The 20,450-nt window shown below is 44.0% G+C and overlaps 1 protein-coding gene and 1 pseudogene across 1 annotated transcript in view; one reads left to right on the top strand and one right to left on the bottom strand.

Moving 5' to 3' along the window:
- LOC102848067 (chromosome unknown open reading frame, human C6orf89) overlaps positions 1–17,090 on the top strand; it is a 27,743-nt gene extending 10,653 nt beyond the window's left edge. The window contains exons 3-7 of the mRNA XM_006882168.1: positions 5,270–5,424; positions 5,546–5,685; positions 6,883–7,012; positions 14,618–14,741; positions 16,996–17,090. Of these exons, the coding sequence (XP_006882230.1) occupies positions 5,270–5,424; positions 5,546–5,685; positions 6,883–7,012; positions 14,618–14,741; positions 16,996–17,090 (644 nt within the window). The remainder of the gene's footprint in view (positions 1–5,269; positions 5,425–5,545; positions 5,686–6,882; positions 7,013–14,617; positions 14,742–16,995) is intronic.
- On the bottom strand, positions 7,403–8,407 carry LOC102870471 (annotated as a pseudogene).
- Positions 17,091–20,450: the final 3,360 nt, after the last annotated feature.

The raw sequence follows: 20,450 nt of genomic DNA, 5'->3' as shown, positions 1-20,450 counted from the left end.
TACCATTTTACACTCCCACCAACAGTGAATAAGGGTTCCAGTTTCTCCACAACCTTGCCAGCATTTGTTGTTTGCTGTTCTGTTAAATTTTGCTCTTCTGTCTGGGCTGAGATGATATCTCATAGTTGTTTTGTTTACTTGGGTTTTATTGACCGGGCAAAGACATGTAACCATGTAGGTCACAATAAATTATGGGTAACATTGAAAAGAATGAGAATTCCAGGACACGTAATTGTGCTCATGCAGAACTTAGAACTATACTTACACTAGGAAGCAGGCAGTTGTTCAAACTGAACAGGAGAATACTACATGGTTTATAATTAGGAAAAGTACGTGTCAGGGTTGTACCCTTTCACCTTACCTCTGTATGCTAAGCAAATAATCCAAGAGGCTAGAATGAAGAATGGCGTCAAGATTAGAAGAAGACACAACAGTTTCTGTTATGAAAGTGACACAGACTTGCTTTCAGAAAGTGGGGAAGATTTAACCATTTACTGAAGACCAAAGACTGTATAGCATTCAGTCTGAACTACCTCAACGTAAAGAAAACAATAGGACCAATAGATAATACCATGATAAACAAAAGATTGAACTTGTCAAAAGACCATTCTTTTACTTACATATATGTTTATATTTGATCTTTTAATTTAAAGTTTCAGCGATTCCAGGCTATGCTTAAACTTACTGATAAAGCTTCTCAAGGTTCAGAGGTGTGTTCGTTCTTTGGGTGAATGTTCACTGTGATGCTGTTGTATGTGAGGCATTGTTCTCTACAGAGCAGTGAGCAAAACAGCCCCAGTCCCTCTGCCTTGTGGAGCCAGTGTTGGCTTTGTGCCTCTCATTTCTTTTCTGTAAGTTTCATGCAAAATAACTTTTTTCCTGGAAAGATAGATTTTTTGGTTTGTTTTTGCTTGGTTAATAATCTGTATAAAAAGGACTGTCCTCTCTCATAATTCCAGGGTGCGTTTCAGTTGTTCACAACTACCCCATCTCAGTGAGTTTTCTTTGTAAACAACCCACAGGCCACAGGAAGCCTTCTGCTTGTCTGGCCTCAGCCCATGGCTCTTCCGCAGAGTGCCCAGTTTACAGAGAAGGGTGGGTGGCTGTGGTTTCCTAACTTAAGGCTATGTTGTGTCTGGACTATTGTTTTTGACATTTCAAACAGAGGAAAGTAATTCCAAACCAGGATGAAAATTTGGAATACAGATCATGAATTTTACTTATATTGAGTTCCTCCTATCACTCCCTTTCTTAACTTTGAATGTAATTTGAAAGTTTATAAAGAAAATTAGTTTATCATTCAACCATGCTTACACATTTTGTTTTATAACATTAATTGCAGTACACACAATGTCATGGCCCTTCCCCCACTTCTTGCTTTATCTCTCATTTCCATTCTGTCCTACCCCGTTCTGCTTTCTGTCCTCTGTCCTTGGGTAAATGCTATTTTTGTCTTTATATGGTTGGTTTTCTAAGGAATGAGTGCCGCCCTGGTGGTGGTGGTCCTTCTGTAGCTCTAATATTTGCCTGAAAGTTCAGCTACTGAAATGAGTTTTTCCCAGGTTCAAAGGGTGATCAGGGGCCACAGTTGGAAGTTCCACCAGTCTTTACTGGACCAGCAGACTTATCCATTGCTATGTTGTTGAGTTATGTCCCACATTTCTCTCCACTCTATCCATGATCTTCTCCTGTGATCCCTTTTGGTGTGGTCATGACAAATAGCTGTGTACCATCTAGTTCTTTTATTCTAAAGGCCATAGAAGTTGAGAACCATTAGTCCTATATCTACACTAATTGGTTTTATACATGTCTGCTTTTCTTCCCTTTCTTCTGGACGCCCTGGATGGTTGCTTACAAGCCTTTAAGACCCCAGTCACTACTCACTAAAATAGAATGTCTCTGTGGACTGTGTTCCATCAATTGATGGCTCTCAAGACTACGTCCTAGAGCCTAGAACCAGCAACTCATTCCTTCAGAGTGTTTAGCTATGATGAAGAAGCTTACGGAGCATTGCACCTCTTGACTCTGTTATATATATGGTTGTATTCACAGAATGTACTGTGAATGTAGAAATATCATCTGCCACACGTATGTATGGCCATGGGTGTCATCCTGTTCACCTATCCGTATGTGTCACAGCCTTTCTTATATTAACTAACTGGCATAAGAGTCAAGAACCCAGAGTCCTGGTGACACAGTGTGAAAAGCTCTGTTGGTAACCTAAAAGTTTGTAGTTCAAACTCACCAGTTGCCCTGCAGGAGGACGATGTGGTGTCTGCTTCTGTAAAAATGACAACCTTGGAAATCCCATGTGGTTGTTCTACACTGTCCTGTAAAATCACTGTGAGTCAGAATGAACTTAACAACGAGTCTGGCCATAGGAGTCAAGAAGCCTTGATAATGAAAAGAGAAAATAGCGATCCTCATTGCCTGGTGCCACAGAAAGGGTGGACATCTCATCTGTGAGGAGCTGCAGCATCTTTAGGGAGTTACAGAAAACACCTGAATTATTGATAGTGTGGGAAAGCCTGACTGTATTCCATTGGCTGTTTGCAGGGTGGGATTTTACCCCATATGGAGTGTTACAACACTAAGCCTGTTATTTAGAAAACATAACATATGTAACCTTCTCAGGAAGACACTGGAGGCTGACCACACCTTCTTCCTCCGATGAGGATTCTATGGGAAGGAAAGAAGAGTCCACAGCTTTCCCTCCCAGACTCTTCACTGCTAGGCCATTTCTCTTTGCTAAATATAAGCACTTTTTAAAAAAAATCTGTGTTGGTGATTTCAGGATGTTCTTGTGGCCTGGTGGTTAGGGACTGTGCTGCCAGCACAAAGGCACATGGTTCATATCCACCAGGTGCTCCATGAGGGAAAGAGGGGAATTCTCCCTCTGTGTAACTTATTACCTCTGAAAACTAGCGGGGACTGGAGAGGGGGTCAGTTATGGGTCAGTCTTGACTCGATGGCATACAACAAGAATATCAACCACTTGATGATGTCAAGCCTGAAGAGAAATCAGAAGTAGCTCTTCATCTTGACACCTGGGCTCCCTAATGGATGTAGGAGCACATTGCTGTTATTAGCTGTCTTTCACTTGATTCTGCTCCTGGTGACCCCATGTGTGCGGAGCAGACTGCTCCATAGGTCTTCAACACCGTGATCTTCAGAAGGAAGACAAAAGTAAAGCCTGTCTTCCTGTTCCCAGCCCCTCTATGCAGGACTCCCTTGTCACGATCAGGAATAAGCTTCCTAGAGCATCAGAAGAGTCCTGCTCACAGACCTCTGACGTGCTGTGACTTGCTCTCTGTAGAGCTAGGCTTGCTTCAGGTCCTTGAGGCCCTTCTTAGTCCCCGCTGCAGCCACTGTCCCTGCTCACACTACAGCTGGTGCCTCCTTAACCTGCGCTTCTTCCCCTGGAAAATGAGGATGGTGATGACTCCAAAGCAGTTTTAGGGTGAAAATCCAACAGTGGCACATGAGCATGGCTAGCAGAGGGCCTGGCACATCACACGTTAGTTTCCTGTCTCCTTGCCTCCAAGTACTTGGGAAACTGAAGTGCTAGATAATTGCCACATGTTGTTATGATTATTTATGTCTTATTGTGTTGTCCATTAGCCAGAGCTCTTATTTTTTGACAAAGATTTATCGTCTTTGAGTTCTAGTAAGAACCATTTGAAAATACCCAGAAGACAAAAATGTGTTCACTTTGCAGCCTCCATGTGTTGCTGAAACAAGTGTCACTAAAGAGTCTGTGAGTGACTGTGGGGCCAGAAGAAACCCAGGAGAGAGTGGCCGTAGGCCTCCTGTTGGTCAGCTGCCTACAAGCTGAGAGGGGCTGAAGCGGAAACGAGGCCGCTGACTCAAGGGGATACAGGTGCAATTTCCAAGAAGTGGAGAGTGCTTGGAGGGTATTCAGGAGGCTGTTGGAAACAAACACAGTCTTAAGCCCCACTAGCACCGCCTTAAAGAAAACAAGAATAGAGTGACTGTTACTTTTCTTTTACTGCGACCAATTTCAGAAGATGGTTTATAGTTTAGAATCAGCTTCCATCTGTGTTTATTGGTTTAAAGAATTGAGTTGGTTTCAGCTGCACTTGGTTGTCTGTCGTCTTTTGCTGTAGGCTGTCTGCTGATTTAATTTCCATTGGGTCTTAATCAGAGATCATCTTGTGAAACATTTTGGATTCACATTCTGGTTTAACGGAAACAAGTCTCTCAGCACAAATGAAACCCAGAACAGAACAGAAAGTAAACACGAAAGAATGCAATAGCACCATAAGTGGGGTCGTGTCAGAGGGAAGGAAGAGAGGGAATTTGGGAAAGGATGCATAGAAACAGAGGAACTGCTCCAAGAGGAGCCAGGCCCAGGAAAAGTGACAAGGATGTGACTGGCGCTTGCTCCCTGGTTTGGATGAGCTGCTTTTCCATTTCTGATCTACCTGTGGTCCCTGGTGGTAGACACATGGTTTGTAGGCCGCACTTCTGACATGCAGGCAGATGCAATTAATTTTATCCCAAAGATGGGCTCCTGGAAAGCCAGATCTTTCTTTTCCATCTCTGCTTGCACAGCTGTTCTGGCCTTCAGTGTACTTGGGAGCTCAGGAGCTAAAAACACACCCAGAGTGTGTGAGAAGATACACTGGTAAGTTCACCAAGATCGGGGGAATCACGCTTTTTAGATGCCCATTCCCCAAATGCTGTAGGATGTAGGGGTCACAGGTTAGGAAACAAGAAGGATTGTATCTCCAGCCCCATGTTGAATGTTTTCTTTTCCCTTCTGTTATACTTAATTTTAAAAATTTGATATGGGAAATAAATGAACACGTTAGAAGGGTATTTTCCCCCCCTTAAAGTATGAACGGGTCTACAGAGAAAAGTACCTCTTCTTTTCACCTTATCCCCTGGGCCTTCTGCTCCTTCCTTGAAAATATACTCATTGCTGTCAAGTTAGAACCAGTTCATAGCTGATGCTCCAGTGTTTTTAGAGACTGTAAATCACATGAGAGAAGATTGCCCGTCTTTTTCACAAAGAACAGGTAGTGGATTTGAACCACCTGCCAGCAGATGATTTGAACCTCTGAGTCGCTCAGCTCTCTATTCACTAGGCCAGTGTTACTTAATTCATGTGCCCATTTTCCAAGGTTGTCAGTGCTTACCCTTGTTAGTTTTAAAATACTATCATAATATCTACCATTGTGAAAGCTTCTGGTCTTATGAGCTTTGTTTTTCCTGTACCTACTTCTCCATCTCCCTTCCTCTCCAGACTTTGATCTCTGGTCGATAAAGAGCTGTAAGCAGAATGAGTCCGACTCCATCCCAGCCAACTGTACTGGCTGTGCGCAGAAATTACCACTTAGGGTACTGCTGCTGGGCGATACCCCTGAGAAATTTGAGGGACTCCATCCACTGGTGATCAAGGTAAACATGTCAGAGTCTTCCTCTTATTGCCTGGGTAAAGGCTAGAAAAAGAAATCTCTGTGAAAATTCCAACAGATAACTCAATGTTTTTCTGTTTTCCTTTTTTATCTGCCTTGTCAAGACCGAGCAGCCCCTATTGTCTGAGAAGCTCCTGCATTTTTTGTGTCGATTCCCTGAGGTGGGAGAAGGCTTCAATGAAGGACTTTTCACCAAGTGGTGGCGCTGCTTTCCTGACCAGTGGTTCCCATTTCCTTATCCATGGTGAGCACAGAAAGGGGTTCTTAGCCTGAGGGGAGGTGGAGGGCAGATCATGTGTCAGCACAGTGGCAGCTGCCTCTGAGACCCTAACGTGTGCCACACTGTGTAAGCACTTTACGGTATCCACTTCATGTCATACGATCGTCAAGAGCTCCCTGTTGAAGATGAATTATGAGCATAAAGGAGATGAATGGGAAAGATATTCAAGGGTGGGATGGGCCCAGCCACCGTGGGCAAGCGCCAGGATTGCCTAATAGAACCATAATTTATTTCTAAGTGTGTGTTTAGCATTTATGCAGAATTGGAATTAACTGTTGAGAACAAGACAAATAGAAGGAAAACTTCATTTCTCATACTTGTTTACACCAGACAGTGTGCCTTGGCGCCTGATGTTATTTGCCTGTTGGTGATGCTCATTGAACGACTCTGGGAAGTAGGCGTTATCATTTTTATTTTTCTGATCAGAAAAGTGGGAATCTGAGAGTTTTGGTAACTTGCCTAGTGTTACCCAGCAGGATTGGAATCCAGTTCCATCTTCTTGTCTCCTCTTGGAACCATCCTGTTAGAAGAAATGGTCAGTTTCTTGGGGCCAGCGTTGCTCTCTTAAAAGAAAGAAAATTGGTTTCAATTAACAACATTTCTAGAAAGTTAAAATAGATTTTTCAAGTTTTTGCAGAAACTTACTGAGAATTTTTTAAATTTTAATTAATTTTAATTTTTTAATGCTTCCATCTGTTTTTAAATTTGCCGCTTTGTTTACATGATAGTTGAACAGCCCCCACCCCTGCCCCATTACCTGCATCACTACCTGCATACTACTCTTCTTCAGATATAGATTCACATTTTTTATCACCTGTTTCTCTTTTTCCCCTCCTGGCCTGCTGTTACTTCAGCCTCTTTATCAGGATGGAGTGAATAGATGTTTTCTTCCTATGCAAGTTGTTTTAGCTGGTGTTTAAGCATCCCATCCATATATACACATCACAGCTGTAGAGTTTATGCAGGTGGACATATTACATCTAATAAAGTATTAGATATGACTTCCCTTCATGGACCTATAGTTAAGAAATGCTACTTATTTTACATATTTTCCCCTCTTTACCTACCACACACCATTTATCTGACCTTGCTTCATTCTAAGTTTTAATAGGCTGGATGACCCAGGTGGAATCGTTTTTTATCTGTTTCGAACCTTTCTAGGAGAAGACCTCCAAATGGGACACAACTTCTACATGAGCTTTTTCCTGCTTTCACTCACCTGCCCTTCCCAAGAGATTCCTCTTTGAACACATGCTTCCTTCTTCACCCAGAACCTGTCGTGGGGAGTAAGGTAAGAAACTGAAAAGGAATTTGAATCTATGATTTTCCTCCTTTGGCATGAGGAGTGATGCAGTTATGAAGGCTTTCCCTGCATTCTAACTTAAACGGTGAATTGAGAGGACACTCATAAATTTAAAGTCTCTCCAACTGCTGCCAGCCTAGAGAGCAGCATGGACCACTTTTTTTTTTTGGCTGAGTACAGTGTACTTTATTGATGGTACATGACAAGATGGACTCGCCAAGCCCCTCCCCTTTCTCAGGGGGATTTGATTGAAACTTGTGTCAAGGATGTGAGATTCTCAGTGTGTGGGAGGATCAAGTTGGGGCAAAGACTCCCCAGCAGCTGAAGGTCTCTCTCTCTCTTTAGTGCTCTTGCTGGGTTTGGTGGTCCAAGGGGCTCTTATTCTTTGGAGGCCATGTGAACCATCAGGTCGACCACCTGGTTGCTGTAACCAAATTCATTGTCATACCAGGAAATGAGTTTGACAAAGTGGTCGTTCAGAGCAATGCCAGCCCCAGCATCAAAGGTGGAAGAATGGGTGTAATTATTAAAGTCACAGGAGTCATCCTGGTCTTCAGTGTATCCAGGATGCCCTTGAGGGGCCCTTCTGATGCCTGCTTTACTACTTTCTTGATGTCATCATATTTGGCAGCTTTCTCCAGACGGCAGGTCAGGTCCACAACTGACACATTGTGGGTGGGACAGGGAAAAGCCATGCCGGTAAGTAAGTTTCCCATTCAGTTCAGGGATGACCTTGCCCACGGCCTTGGCAGCGCCAGTAGATGCAGGGATGATGTTCTGGGCAGCTCCATGGCCATCACGCCACAGCTTTCCAGAGGGGCCATCCACAGTCTTCTGGGTGGCGGTGATGGCATGGACTGTGGTCATGAGTCCCTCTACAATGCCGAAGTTGTCATCGATGACTTTGGCCAGGGGAGCCAAGAAGTTGGTGGTGCAGGAGGCTTTGCTGACAATCTTGAGAGAGTTGTCATACTTTTCATGGTTCATGCCCATCATAAACCATGGGGGCATCGGCAGAAGGAGCAGAGATGATCACCCATTTGATACCACCCTTCAAGTGAGCCCCAGCCTTCTCCAAGGTTGTGAAGACACCAGTGGACTCCACAACATACTCAGCACCACATCACCCCACTTGATGTTGGCGGGATCTCGCTCCTGGAAGATAATGTTGGCTTTCCCATTGATGGCCAGCTTCGCATTCTCAGCCTTGACAGTGCTGTTGAACTTTCCATGGGTGGAATCATATTGGAACATATAGACCATGTATTTGAAGTCAACGAAGGGATCATTGATGGCGACAACTTCCACTTTGCCAGAGTTAAAAGGAGCCCTGGTGACCAGGTGCCCGATGCGGCCAGATCCGTTTACTCCGACCTTCACCATCGTGTCTCAGGGATGTGGCTGAGGCTGCACAAGAAGAGAGGGCAATCTGCATCAACGAGGAGCAGAGAGTCCACTTTTTATGAAGGTGTATTTGTAGAAGATCTCATTCCTTTGTAGATGTGTTTACTGCCCATTTTACCTGAAGAAAAGCCACTTTTCTATATTAAAGAAAGTGGGATGTTAACAATTTGAAGGCACTTTAGAGTTGTTAGTCTGACCTACCTACCTCAAGTTACTGTAGGAAGTAGGCAAGCTATGAATGAATTGTATGTAAGTGGATAGCCCAACCTTCTTAATTTTATAGATAAGGAAACTGAGGCCAAATATCCAGAACAAGTTATTTGGAAGAATACCCTTCATTCTTCACCTCCAATTGCTTTTCATCAGAACAGGCTACTGAAGATACATCAGGTAGAGAAGTAGAAAAGCAAAAAGTAGGAGACAAAGCAGGGGAGAACAATTGGGGACAGAAGTGATCCTAGGCACCTGCATGAAGCAGCAGCACAGGCTGGTCGAAGGCCCAGTTTTGCCTCCAAAGTTCGCACTTTGATCCCTGGTCAGGAGTGCACAAGGGGAGCAGAACCAAGGGGCCTAGAGCCCGCAGGGACACTCTGGGGGTTCGTAAACGGTCTTCAGTGCTTGTCACTTTTCTCTGAACTGCTTTCTGTTGGATCTCATTCCTGAGAAAGGTGTTTGAGCCTAGATTATTTTGGAAGAATTAAAAGGATGTCCTTTGTGAAAAAAAAAAAAACCAACCTGTGTGTCTCCTGAACTCAACCGTTACCAATTCCAAGTTGTGGCTTCAACCTTCTCAAACTAGTGTTTGCCTCCAGATTTGCTTAAAGCAATCTCAAAGTCTATAAAAACAAGTATTTTCTGTGGAAGTAAGAATTTATGTCTGCCAGCAGTGGGGTGGAGGTGCTGGGCTCTTGCCGTGGATTGTAAAGGAGTTTATTCTGTGTTCCCGGCTGGAACGCAGGGTGCTCTCATGATTTCATCATCACAGTTATGATATAATCCTGGGCGAGGGCCTTTATTTTTATCTCAATGCTCCCACTCAAATATTGGCATTGATCTCACCAGAGCCTTTACAGGGACACCAAGCACCCTGGAAAAAGGGGTAAAAACAAAGTTGTTAATGCTTATGAGAGTCCTCCTATTGTGGTTATTTCAAGGACATGGTGGGAAAGGATTATTGATAGATGCCATGAATAGCGACCAGCATGACAAAGCACTGCCCAGCCCTGGGTCCTCCTCACAGTTGCTTCAATATCTGAGCCTCTTGTTACAGCCACTGTTTGTCAGTCCATCTTGTTGAGGGTTGTCCTTTTACTGACCCTCCACCAAGTATGATACCCTTCTTTAAGGGACTACTCTTTCCTGATAAAATGTGTAATATGTTTGAGACATAGTCTCACCATCCTTCCTTTGAAGGAGCTACTTGACTATATTTTTTCCAAGGCAGAGTTGTTAATTTTTCTCAAAGTTCATGGTATATTCAGTATTCTTTATCACCACCGTAATTAAAATGTACCAATTCTTCTTCTGTCTTCTTTATTCATTGTCCAGCTTTTTATATCAAGCAAGCAAGTAAAAATAACACAACTTGGGTAAGGTTTACCTTAATACTCAAGGTGGTAAGCTGATATCGTTACTGTTTAATAATTTAAAGAGAATCTTTTGCAACAGATTTGCCAAATGCAATTTGTCATTTGATTTCTTGACTGCTGCTTCTGTGTGAGTTGATTATGGATGCAAGAAAATAAAAATTAATAACAATTGCAATCTTCTCTCCATTTATCTTGGAAGTTGCTTACTGGTTCAGTTTTGAGGATTTTTGTTTTCTTTATGTTGAGGTGTATTTGAGTTGTATCAAGTGTTTCAAGTCGTCTTTGTTCTCTGCAAGCAAAGTTCTAAAATACACATATTTGCAGGTCGTTAGTGAGTCTTCAATCCTAATGTCACATTCTTTAAAAGTCCAACTTTTTGGCTTATTTTGCTTAGCATATAGTTTATTAAGCATGGTAAAAGGCTACAATCCTCATGCACATCTGTCCTGATTTTAAATTATGCATTTTCTGTCTTTTTCTGTTCAAATGACGGCCTGTTGGTCTTTGTATAAGTTCTGCATGAGCGTAGTTATGTATTCTGGAATCCCCTCTCTCCCTTTCCTCCCACCTCTGCATTGTTATCCATAACTAGTTAAGATCCACACAGCCAAGTATCTTTAAAACATCTTTTTGTTATGCTCTGCATTTGGCTATGATCCACCTGACATCAGCAATGATAATCCATGTTCTCTTCTGAATCTAGTATAAACTTTTAGCAATTCCTATTATTGTACAACCAAATTGTACAACAATTTTTGAACTATCTTTAGCATAATTTTACTTGCATGTAAAATTAATGATATTTGACAGTTTTTGCATTCCACTGGATCACTTTGCTTTGGAAACGGCACCTATGTCGATCCCTTCCAGTTGTTTGGCCAGGTAGCTGTCACCCAGGTTTCTTTGTGTAGGTGAGTGAGCCCTTCCAGCACTGTATCCATTTATTGAAACTTCTCAGTTGGCGTTTTATGCATTTCTGGTGCTTGGTTTTTCACCAGTTCCTTAAGTGCAGTTTGGGATTCTCCTTTCAGTACCATCAGTTCTGCATCTCATGCTGCTTCTGAAGTGATTGAACCTTGACCCAATATTTTTGGTGATGCTTCCTGTTTTGTTCATTATTTTACCCATTGAATCCTTCAATATTAAAACTTGAGGCTTGGATGCTCCCATTCTTTCAGCTTGAGAAATGCCTTGAGTGTTCTTTCTTTTTTGTTTTCTAACTCCAACTTTGCACATTTCATTATAATACTTTGTCTTTTTGAACCGCCCTCTGACATTTCTAGCTCTTTTACATCATTTCATTCTTTCTTTTTAGCTACACTACATTCAGGAGCTAGTTTCAGAGGTTCTTCTGGTTTATATTTTTGGGGTTTTTAAATGACTTTTTTCCTATCTTATAAGAGGTCCTTAATGTCTTCCCATAACTTCTCTCTCTCTCTCTGTGTCTCTCTCTGTCTTTCTGTCTCTTCCTTTTATGCACTGCCGAACTGGATCCAACAGGCACTTTCCATAACTTTTCTGGGCTTTGATCATTAGTGTTCATTGTATCAAGTCTGTCCTTGAGCTGGTCTCTAAATTCAGGTGAGATATACTTTGGCATTTATGGATATGTTTGTTTTCTGCTGCTTCAGCATGAAATTACTTCTGAACAATTGATGGTCTATACCAATAATGTGCACCTTTTTTCTAACTGATGATAATTGAGCTTCTCCATCCTCTTTCCACAAATGTAGTCCATGTGGTTCCTGTTTATTCAATCAGGCAAGGTCCACATATATAGTCATGTTGTTGGGGGAAAAAGGTATTTCCAACAAATAAGACATTGGTCTTGCAAAATTTTATCATGTGATCTCCCTTGTTGTTTCTACCACTAAGCCTATATATTTTTTCAACTGCTAAGCCTCTTTTGTTTCCATTAGAAGGGAAGTGGTTACAAAGCAAAGATCTTGATATTTCATTTCATTAATTATCTCTTCCCTCACACTGGCCCAACCTTTCCTTTCTCTCATCCTGATTACCCCACCCTGCTGTCCACACTCCCGGTTCAGTTCCCTGGGAAGTGACATGTTTGTGGACCCCATACTCATGACAGCCTTGAGGTAGAAGATAGAGAGTGTCTCAGATTGTTCTGATGTCCTAGAAGAAGAGGCAAAGACTGCAAGATTCATACTTCACTCACTCTATAGCATTGCCAGGGTCAGCGGACTCCATCCTATTGCCTTTCTTACCATCCTTGGTACCAAGAAACAGGGTCATAGCCCTCTGGTTCATATGAAAGAAGGATACATCCATTTGTTTTGAATTTTCTGGGCTTTTAAAAAAAAAAACCAACAGAAAACCAAAAAAAAATTATAGATATCAGGGTTTCTACCATTATTAGTGGAAACAATGGGTCCACAATCAAACCCTTGGTTCCAGCAGTCAGGACATCAAAATACATGCTGTATTGGGAAACCAGCTGTCAAAGATCTCTCTAAAGTGCTAAAAAACAATGATGTCAATTTAAAGACAAAGGTGCACCTGATCTAAGCCTTGGGTTTTTTCCCCTGCTTCAGTGGGCTCTTGTGTGTTAGAAAGTGTGAGGATGGTGCAGGATAGAACAGGGTGCAGATCTTTTGTTCATAGGGTCACTGTGAGTCGTACTCAGCTTGAGGGTACCTAACAACAAGAACAACAATTATGCTGCTAAAAGTTGGACAGTGAATAGGATGCATCCATTCACAGAATGGAATGCTACACAGCATAGAAAAACAATAGTAAAACATTATACAACTTGAGGAAGCCTTGGAGACATTATGCTAAGTGAAATATCTCAGTCACAAAAGGATAAATACTGCATAACACCATTGTTATAACATAGAACAGATATGGAGAGTTGGAAAGGGATTGGAGAAAAAGTGGCTAGATAATGAATAGTTCATTAGAACAGATGAGGGAAAGAACTGTCTGAAAGGAATATATGATTAAGTGTTATATGTATGAAAATAATCTGAAACAAGGGGTACATTGTGAGGTGAGCTAGGGGAGGGGGAAGAAAGGAGGGAGAAAATGACCAATAATGAATGAATAAAAAACATTTCTTATTTTGTAAATTGAAAAAAAAGTCAGAGACCAACTTTACTGTCATTAACGGGTTTTGGGTGTTTTAAGTGTGTGCGCACACGAGTACCTTTATTTTAACCAGTGAATAAAAGACAAGGAGGGATGCCTGGCTGGGCCTAGTTCCTCAGTGCCAGGCACCCAGTGGCCACTGTACCCACTCTAGCCCACACTGGACAAGGCTGTGAGGCGACTCTGGTATCTGTCTGACTTAAACTTCTCACTTCCATCTCCCTAGTCTGGAGCATTCCTGCTTCCTGGGCCTCCGGGCTCCCTGAAAGTCACAGATGAAGATCTGAGACTAGATGACCTTACAACCTGGGGGACAGCTTCTGTCCCAGGAGGCAGGGTGCCAGAGGAGTCTGTTTCCCCATCTTTGTCCTCTAGGGCCCCAGGACTTTGGGTCAACAAGTGGCCTCACCTAGACCTTTTGTAGCCCTGAGGGATTTTGGAGGTTGCTTCATAGGGAACCCCTGTCTTGCTCAAATTCAAGAGCCCTTTAAGTTTTCTTAGTGCTCCTGAGACTCAAGAAAAGGGCAAGAATAGACTCAAGAAAAGTTGTACAGGCACAGGCTTCCTGGTCAGGGGTCCCCAGATAAAGGAGAGTGAGATACCCTACTCCACATTGCTCCCAGTCAGTGCTGTGGGCTCAGGCATGCACCAGGAGGTCATTGCGGCTCCAGGTTGAGCTGGCTTGGTCCACTCAACACCAAGACTCGGACATGTCAGTTGCGCCCAGGCCTGAGGGCATGCATTTGCCTGCTGGCCTTCAAAAGCCATGGCCTTTCTTTCTGCCTTGACCTTGGGCCCCTCCACAAGATGGCATGGTCGAGAGACTGAGGTGTCATCCCCCCAAGTGCCATTAGATTTTAATCAGTAGCATGGCATAGCTGTTCATCAGAAAATGCAAAGTTGATGCTTTTCAATTTTTATTAGAAGCCCAGTAACAAAGATGTCCATGGAATACCACCCAAAGGAGATGCAGACTCTCACTTTCTCTAAAACATCTGAATCAAACCAAGCGCTCAGAGATAGCATACACAGACCAGAGATTGCATATGTAGACCTGAGATTGCATACGTAGACCACCGTATGTTGTTCTTTCCCAGAGCCTCTTTTGCTAAGCTTCACAATTGGGTAGTTTGCTTGGCTTGTTTTCAAACTGTGGCTAGAAAGAAATACTTGCAAATTCTCACTATCTGTTATCGGGCAATTGTTAAGGATGTAATCCACCAAGTCACAGAGTGTCTTTACAAGAATCTGTAGAAGAGATTCTACCCTGGTCCAAGCGTGAAGAGATTTCCCACTTAAGAGAAACGAATTTGCTTTTATCTTTTGGACTGTGAATTGTGCTGTTGGTTCTGTTTACCTCTTTGCTTACGCTGCTGGGGAACTCAGCCGTTTGTTTAGGGATTTTTGTGCACCTATACCTGCACCTTGAACCCTAGGTTTTATTTTGCTTTCTTTCTCACCCTTTGTCTCCCTTCATTCTTCCCTACAGATACACATAAAGCATGACCTGTTTGCCCTTGGCAGTGGGGAGGCCATGCTGCAGCTCATCCCTCCCGTGCAGTGCCAGAGACACTGCCAGTCTGTGGTGATACAGCTCCAGCCTGGGGATATCGGTATGTAGCTCCCAGGAGGGCAGAGTCTGCCACATCATCTTTTTCATTTGTAACTGTCTTGAGCATCAAATACTGCCTTTTAATGGTTCAATGTATAGATTTAAAAAGAGCACTTATTAATAGTCCCTGTTTAACATGCTTTACAGTGGAGAAACTAATAAGAAAAGGTAGCAGAGTGGTATTTCTTGTTGCACATAAAACTTTTCCAATGTACGCCATGTCTATCAGTCATAGAAATCTGTAGCAAAAAAGACTGCTTTTCCTATTGATTTCTTTTTGTTGTAAACAATCAGATGACCACCCTCTGCCCACCCCCAATCCCTAGTGATCACTCATTCCATTTAGGGATAAAGTGGAGACTGGAAACTATTCCAGGTCTGTACCCAGAGACCACGCTTCGCTGGCAGTTCAAATCCACCAGTAGTCCCTCGGGGGGAAAGTGGGCAACCTCTTCCCATGTGCTTTACAATCTAGGAGAAACCACTAGGGGTTCAGCTATGAGTATCAGTTTCAGCTTAACAGGACTGAGTTTTATTTCCATTTTCAAATGAGAAAAAAAGGAAAATACATAAATTAAGCATTAAATAAGCACGAATTGTTTTTAAGTAATAAGAGCTGGCCTGGCCTTTGGGGTGGAGGTGTAAAGAAGAGAATTCGTGTGTGAAAAGTGGTCTGAGCTATTTTCCTCTGGTAGAATGGCCCTACCTCGGGGAATGACTATTGCAAAACTAAGTACCATGTGTTTCAGCTCAGAGTGTGTAGTGGTACTGCAAAAAAAAAAGAAAGAAAAAATCTGTCTTACAGTCTATAGATACATAACTGTTGCAAAAACTATAGAAACATCTTAGTGATCCAGATGACAGATTTCCAGCTCCCAAAAGCATCCAGAGTGCCAGTTCTAAAATGGAAGACAAGAAAAAGAGTCCTTGGCAGTCATCAGAGAAGCTCTGAGCGGCAAGCTGTGATGCAGATCTTTCAGAAGAGCCTGAGCTCGGGAGATGGCTCCCCTGTTTGATGACTTCTCTGCCATTTGCGGATCGAAGGAAAGGAGTCTCGTGGTGGCAGAGTCTGTAAAAGCCAGCTGTGTGAGATGAGCTCTGAGAAGGGAGGATGCATAGAGGAGGAGGAGGAGTCTGGGAGAAGAACAGGGGGCGCAGTGAGGTGGGGAGAACCCTGGGTACCTGAAACAGGAGCAGAAATAGAAGCAATGGGAACAGCTGCTGTAGTTCAAGTGAGGACAGGAAGTCAGAACCTGATTGGTGGGAGCGCCCTGGAAAATCAGAGCGTGTAGAACAGACGGACCCTTACAGGTAGCACTTGACAAGCATGCCCCATGCTCTTTGACAAAATATGCATTGTCTCTGTGAGATTGTGGCTTTTGAGTGGAAAGGAGGCAGAGGTTCAAATCTTCTGACAATTTGTGCAGGAGGCTTTTTCCAGAACAATCTAAGGTCCAGGTATCGGAGGTTGGTGCTCTTGGGCCGACCCCACCTGCCTACAGTGATTTTACAGCACAGTTGCTGTTCGTAAGTGACTTTCCTTGGGTCACCAGTGAAGGTTAAATTACATTCAAGCTGTCAGTTTAAAGACAGGGAAGTATGATGTACTCTAGGAAACTTGCCATCAGGAGAGTATCAAAATGCTGACATTTTAAAAAAGTGTTCACATTCGTCTACCTAGACCACTAGAGTGACAGAGGGCCATGGCCACTCGGTTCTTCATATCAAGTCTGACTTCAGGAGTGGGAACACAGCCACTTGGAAAAGCCTTTATCGAGGCTTTTATCTTGAGTTAGTTGACTTTGGGACATGCTGGACTGTGTTAATCTGGATGTTGTGTGATGCAATCGTATTAGAGATAACCTCAGGAGGAATGGAAGGGGGAAGTGGCCTGCTCCCCCTAAGAATTCATCCTGGTTTTTGCTGGAAGAGATGAGGTCAGTCTGAGAATGCATGCTCAATGCCAGCCTAAGCTACAGCATCCAGCCTTTGTATACCCCCTCAGATAGGATTCGCTGCTACCCAAGTGAGGGCTGGGGGAAAGTGCTTTCTTTCAGAGTGACTTCTGTCGGGTGTTAGGCTACAGGAAGGCTTGATTCTCACTAGGAACACTGATACCAGCAAGAACTTCAAAGCAAGACCGCCTCCACCAGTCTGCAGGGGCTCCTGAGTGCAGACTGCTGCAGACTTGCCTTGCTGTTGCTCACGGTTCTCCCCATCCCTGGCTTTGACATGTTTTCTTGTTTCCCTTCAAGGCTATGTCTCTACTACTCACTGGAACGTCTACATTATAGCCAGAGGGGCGCAGCCTGTGGTCATCTGCGATGGAGCCACCCTCTCAGAGCCATAGAAAACAGAACTCTGTACAAAAACAGCTTTGAGAGCTGAAGACCAGACTGAAAGGGGAGAAATAAAAGCCAAAACAAAGACACCACTTTCCTGGGGTTGTTCCTTAGTTACCTGCTCTTTGCATGTTTCTGTGAGCCAGCTGTGTGCTAGAGGCAGTGGCCAGGGCCCTGCCCTCCCGACTCTACACACAAGCCTGGGATGGTTCCAGCTCACGCTGCTCGGTCAGGACCTCACCTACCCACCTGTGACAGACTGAGCTCTTCCAGGCCCTTTGGCCTCCAGGCAGCAACCTCATCCCCAGGCAGAAAATAAAATGGCCAGGACTCTCACCTGCAAGAGCAGAACCCCCTCAGCCGACTCCCTGGCCTGAGAGACGGCCAGCAGATCCTGACCTCGGAACCCTCCTTTACCAGGTGGACCTGCTTATGCTCTGGGCCACATCATCTGTACCTTTTTGGAAAGCTGTAGCTGAATAAAGAAGCCATTGCCATTTCCCACAGAGAATGAGCACTAGAACCGGTGGGCAAAGAGGAAACAACAGTGAATCGCATGAAGAAGGTTGTGCCTTTGCAGCGTCCAGGGAGTCTTGCCGTTCCGGCGGGAGTCTGTGTTTAATTTGAAATGGTAGTTCAGAAGGTAGTGCTTTGCTCACATTGTCACATTCTCATGTCCCCACCCCACAGCTCCTCTTTCTCCTCCTGTGGCCAGCTGCTTTCTCAGGCGGACGCGCCTGACCTCCCCTCCCTTGGCCAGGCTGGAGCCCTGACTGCTGAGGCAGCACCACTCCCGCTGCATGCTGACTCTACAAGTGTCCTCAGAGGGTGATGAGTTAGATAGAGGCTGGCCAGGAGAGGCGCCTCCCTGGGCTTGCTCTTCAAATGCAGCTCTGCAGGGGGAGATGCCTTACAGATGTGTCAAGCTGTCAAGCCCCGTTGTCAGTGTGGTGGGGGGAGGAACCCTAGGTTGACCGAGTGTTTGTCAGCTGGGTGTGTGGCAATGTGATACTCAGTCTTAAATGGATTTCTCTTGGGCCTGGAAACAAGGTGAGGTATTTTGTTTTCTGTAATAATAATATAAAGTTACCTTCTTTTGATTGGATGATTCACTCTGTGCATCCTTTTCCCCACATGCTTTCAGTATGCATTAAGTGGTGCAAATAAGGACACACTTGTTCTCATTTACTTTCATTTATTGACACACTGAGATACCTGGCCACTACTTGTGCCACAGCCACATGAAGAAAAACCAACCACATGGTGGCCTCTGCTGTTGAGGTGCAGAAATCAAGTGGCCTGAGTACCTCAGGCCAGCGTAGACAGTGGTGAGGGAAGAGGGGGGAGGCCTCGGGGGGGAGCCCTGGTGGGGTCCTTTCCATCCTTGGAGGAGTCCCTGGACCTTGTCTTCCGGGCCTTCTCTGCTCATCTTATGAGCAGCTATGGAGATCGCTGAGGGACCCAATGGCCTGTCCCTGTGGGCTTGTGAAGGACAAGCAGCATTTACAGAGCTGAGGTCTGGAAATACTCAGAGCCTCCTCCACAGACCGGCATGAAATTGGAATGGACAGGACGTGAGGGAATTGTTGACTGAAACAATCAACCCCTTATGTGGCTACTAACCCACAGGAACAACACAACTTTGAACATACAAAAGTCACTCCGCTGAGCAATTCTGATTCAAGAAGTTTTAAATCTGAGGGATCATGTTGAGGCCTGCTTTGTACAAGCCTATTGAGGCTTCTTTAGTAACTGAACCCGGTTGTGCAGGAAGAAACATTAGATGTAAACAAGTCCTTTCAAGACCTCTTTGAGTTTTTCAGATTAATGCTCTTTGAGTTAATGAAAAAGAATTTTCCTTGGGAACAAAACCTCAAGATTATTGAGATTTCTGTTTTGCTTTTAGGTATTACTGTTTTCTTTCCACCTTTCATTCCTGCCCTTCACACCTTAAAATGTCCATGAGATACTTACCCACTTGTGCTTAAAACTTTTGAAAACTAGGATACTTTTGTATATGTTGGTTTTTGAGGCATCCCCTGGGAAGTCTAAGCTGTGAGCAGAATTCAGCAATCCAATAAAGAATGGGGGTTGTTGGATGCCAGCTGTATACAATAGAACCACCCCATAACAGTTCTAGGCTGGAATCTATAGGAGTGAGTCCCCAGGTCCCCTCTCCCACAGGACAGTTCGTGGGTTCAAAGCACAGGTTAGCCGCCAAGCACTTAACCACTGTGCCACCAGGACTCCTTAGATGAGCAGCAGTTCAACAAAGATTGCTGATAACAGACTTTTTTCATACACTCGTCATTATTGGATGTTACCTATCCAGTTCAAACCTGAATAAAAATTTATTTTAAAAGAAATTCTTCAAAGAGTGTTTCTGTGCTCTCAATTGTGGATAAGTAGAAGTAAACCACCTTCTTTTTTTAATGTATTTAAATTTATTCTTAATTTCAGTAAAAATTTACAGAGACTTTGGATTTCCATTCATTCATTGTTGCACTTTTCTCCCCTCCCAACCCTCCCCCCCAGTACACTACCCTCTTGGAAAAGTAAAAGAAAAATTCTTTCATTGTTTTACAAACCCTCCCCCCAGGTCCACTCCACCATGTAGCCTTCACTCTGGACTCCTGTCATGACAAAAATACCTAATCACATATCCCTTTTAAACAGGAAGTAAACCACCTTCTTAAGGTAATTCTGATTGGCCTCTGGGTGGCCTAGTGGTAAGGAGTTGTGCTGCCAACTCAGAGACACATGGTTCAAAGCCACCAGCTGCTTCATGGGAGAAAGCTGAATAGTCTCCTCCCCTGTGGTTTACAGCTTCTGAAAATTTTCTGGAGGGTCAGCTATGAGTCTGTTCCGACTCGACAGCACATAAGAACCACCACCGAAATGGCTTACCAGTCCTTGTGTGTGTGAGGGCTGGGGGAAGAGAGGGTACTCGGACCACGTGGAACAGCAGAAGACCTGAATGGTCCAGTGTGGGGAAGAGAGCTGTCATGATGAGGAAGCAAGGTTAGGGAAGCTGTGGGACCATCTAACCATCCCCCTGCCTCCACTGCTCCAATAAGAACAAAACCACAGGGCTGCAAAAAGAAAGGCCTAGCGACAGGGGTGCTAGGGATTGACTGTGAGGTGACATGCCGGTGACCCACACATGGTTTAAGTTCACTCTGCTTGGAGGTCCCCAGAGCACTGTCTTCAGGAAATCAGCTCTCCAGAGAGGCTGCTTTGGCCTTGAGACCAGCTTGAGGCATTTCTGCTCAGATGTCCTGAGCTCTCTAATAATTGAATATTGTCTTGGCTTTAAAAAGAGGTAAGACTTACACTTAGCCTTTCTCCATTTATGGGAAGAAGGGAGT

This window comes from Elephantulus edwardii, unplaced genomic scaffold, assembly GCF_000299155.1.
Source record: "Elephantulus edwardii isolate Elephantulus edwardi_28Jun2011 unplaced genomic scaffold, EleEdw1.0 scaffold00017, whole genome shotgun sequence".
Classification (NCBI taxonomy): Eukaryota; Metazoa; Chordata; class Mammalia; order Macroscelidea; family Macroscelididae; genus Elephantulus; species Elephantulus edwardii.
Note: the sequence above shows the minus strand (reverse complement) of the source record. Positions and strands in the feature narration are given on the sequence as shown.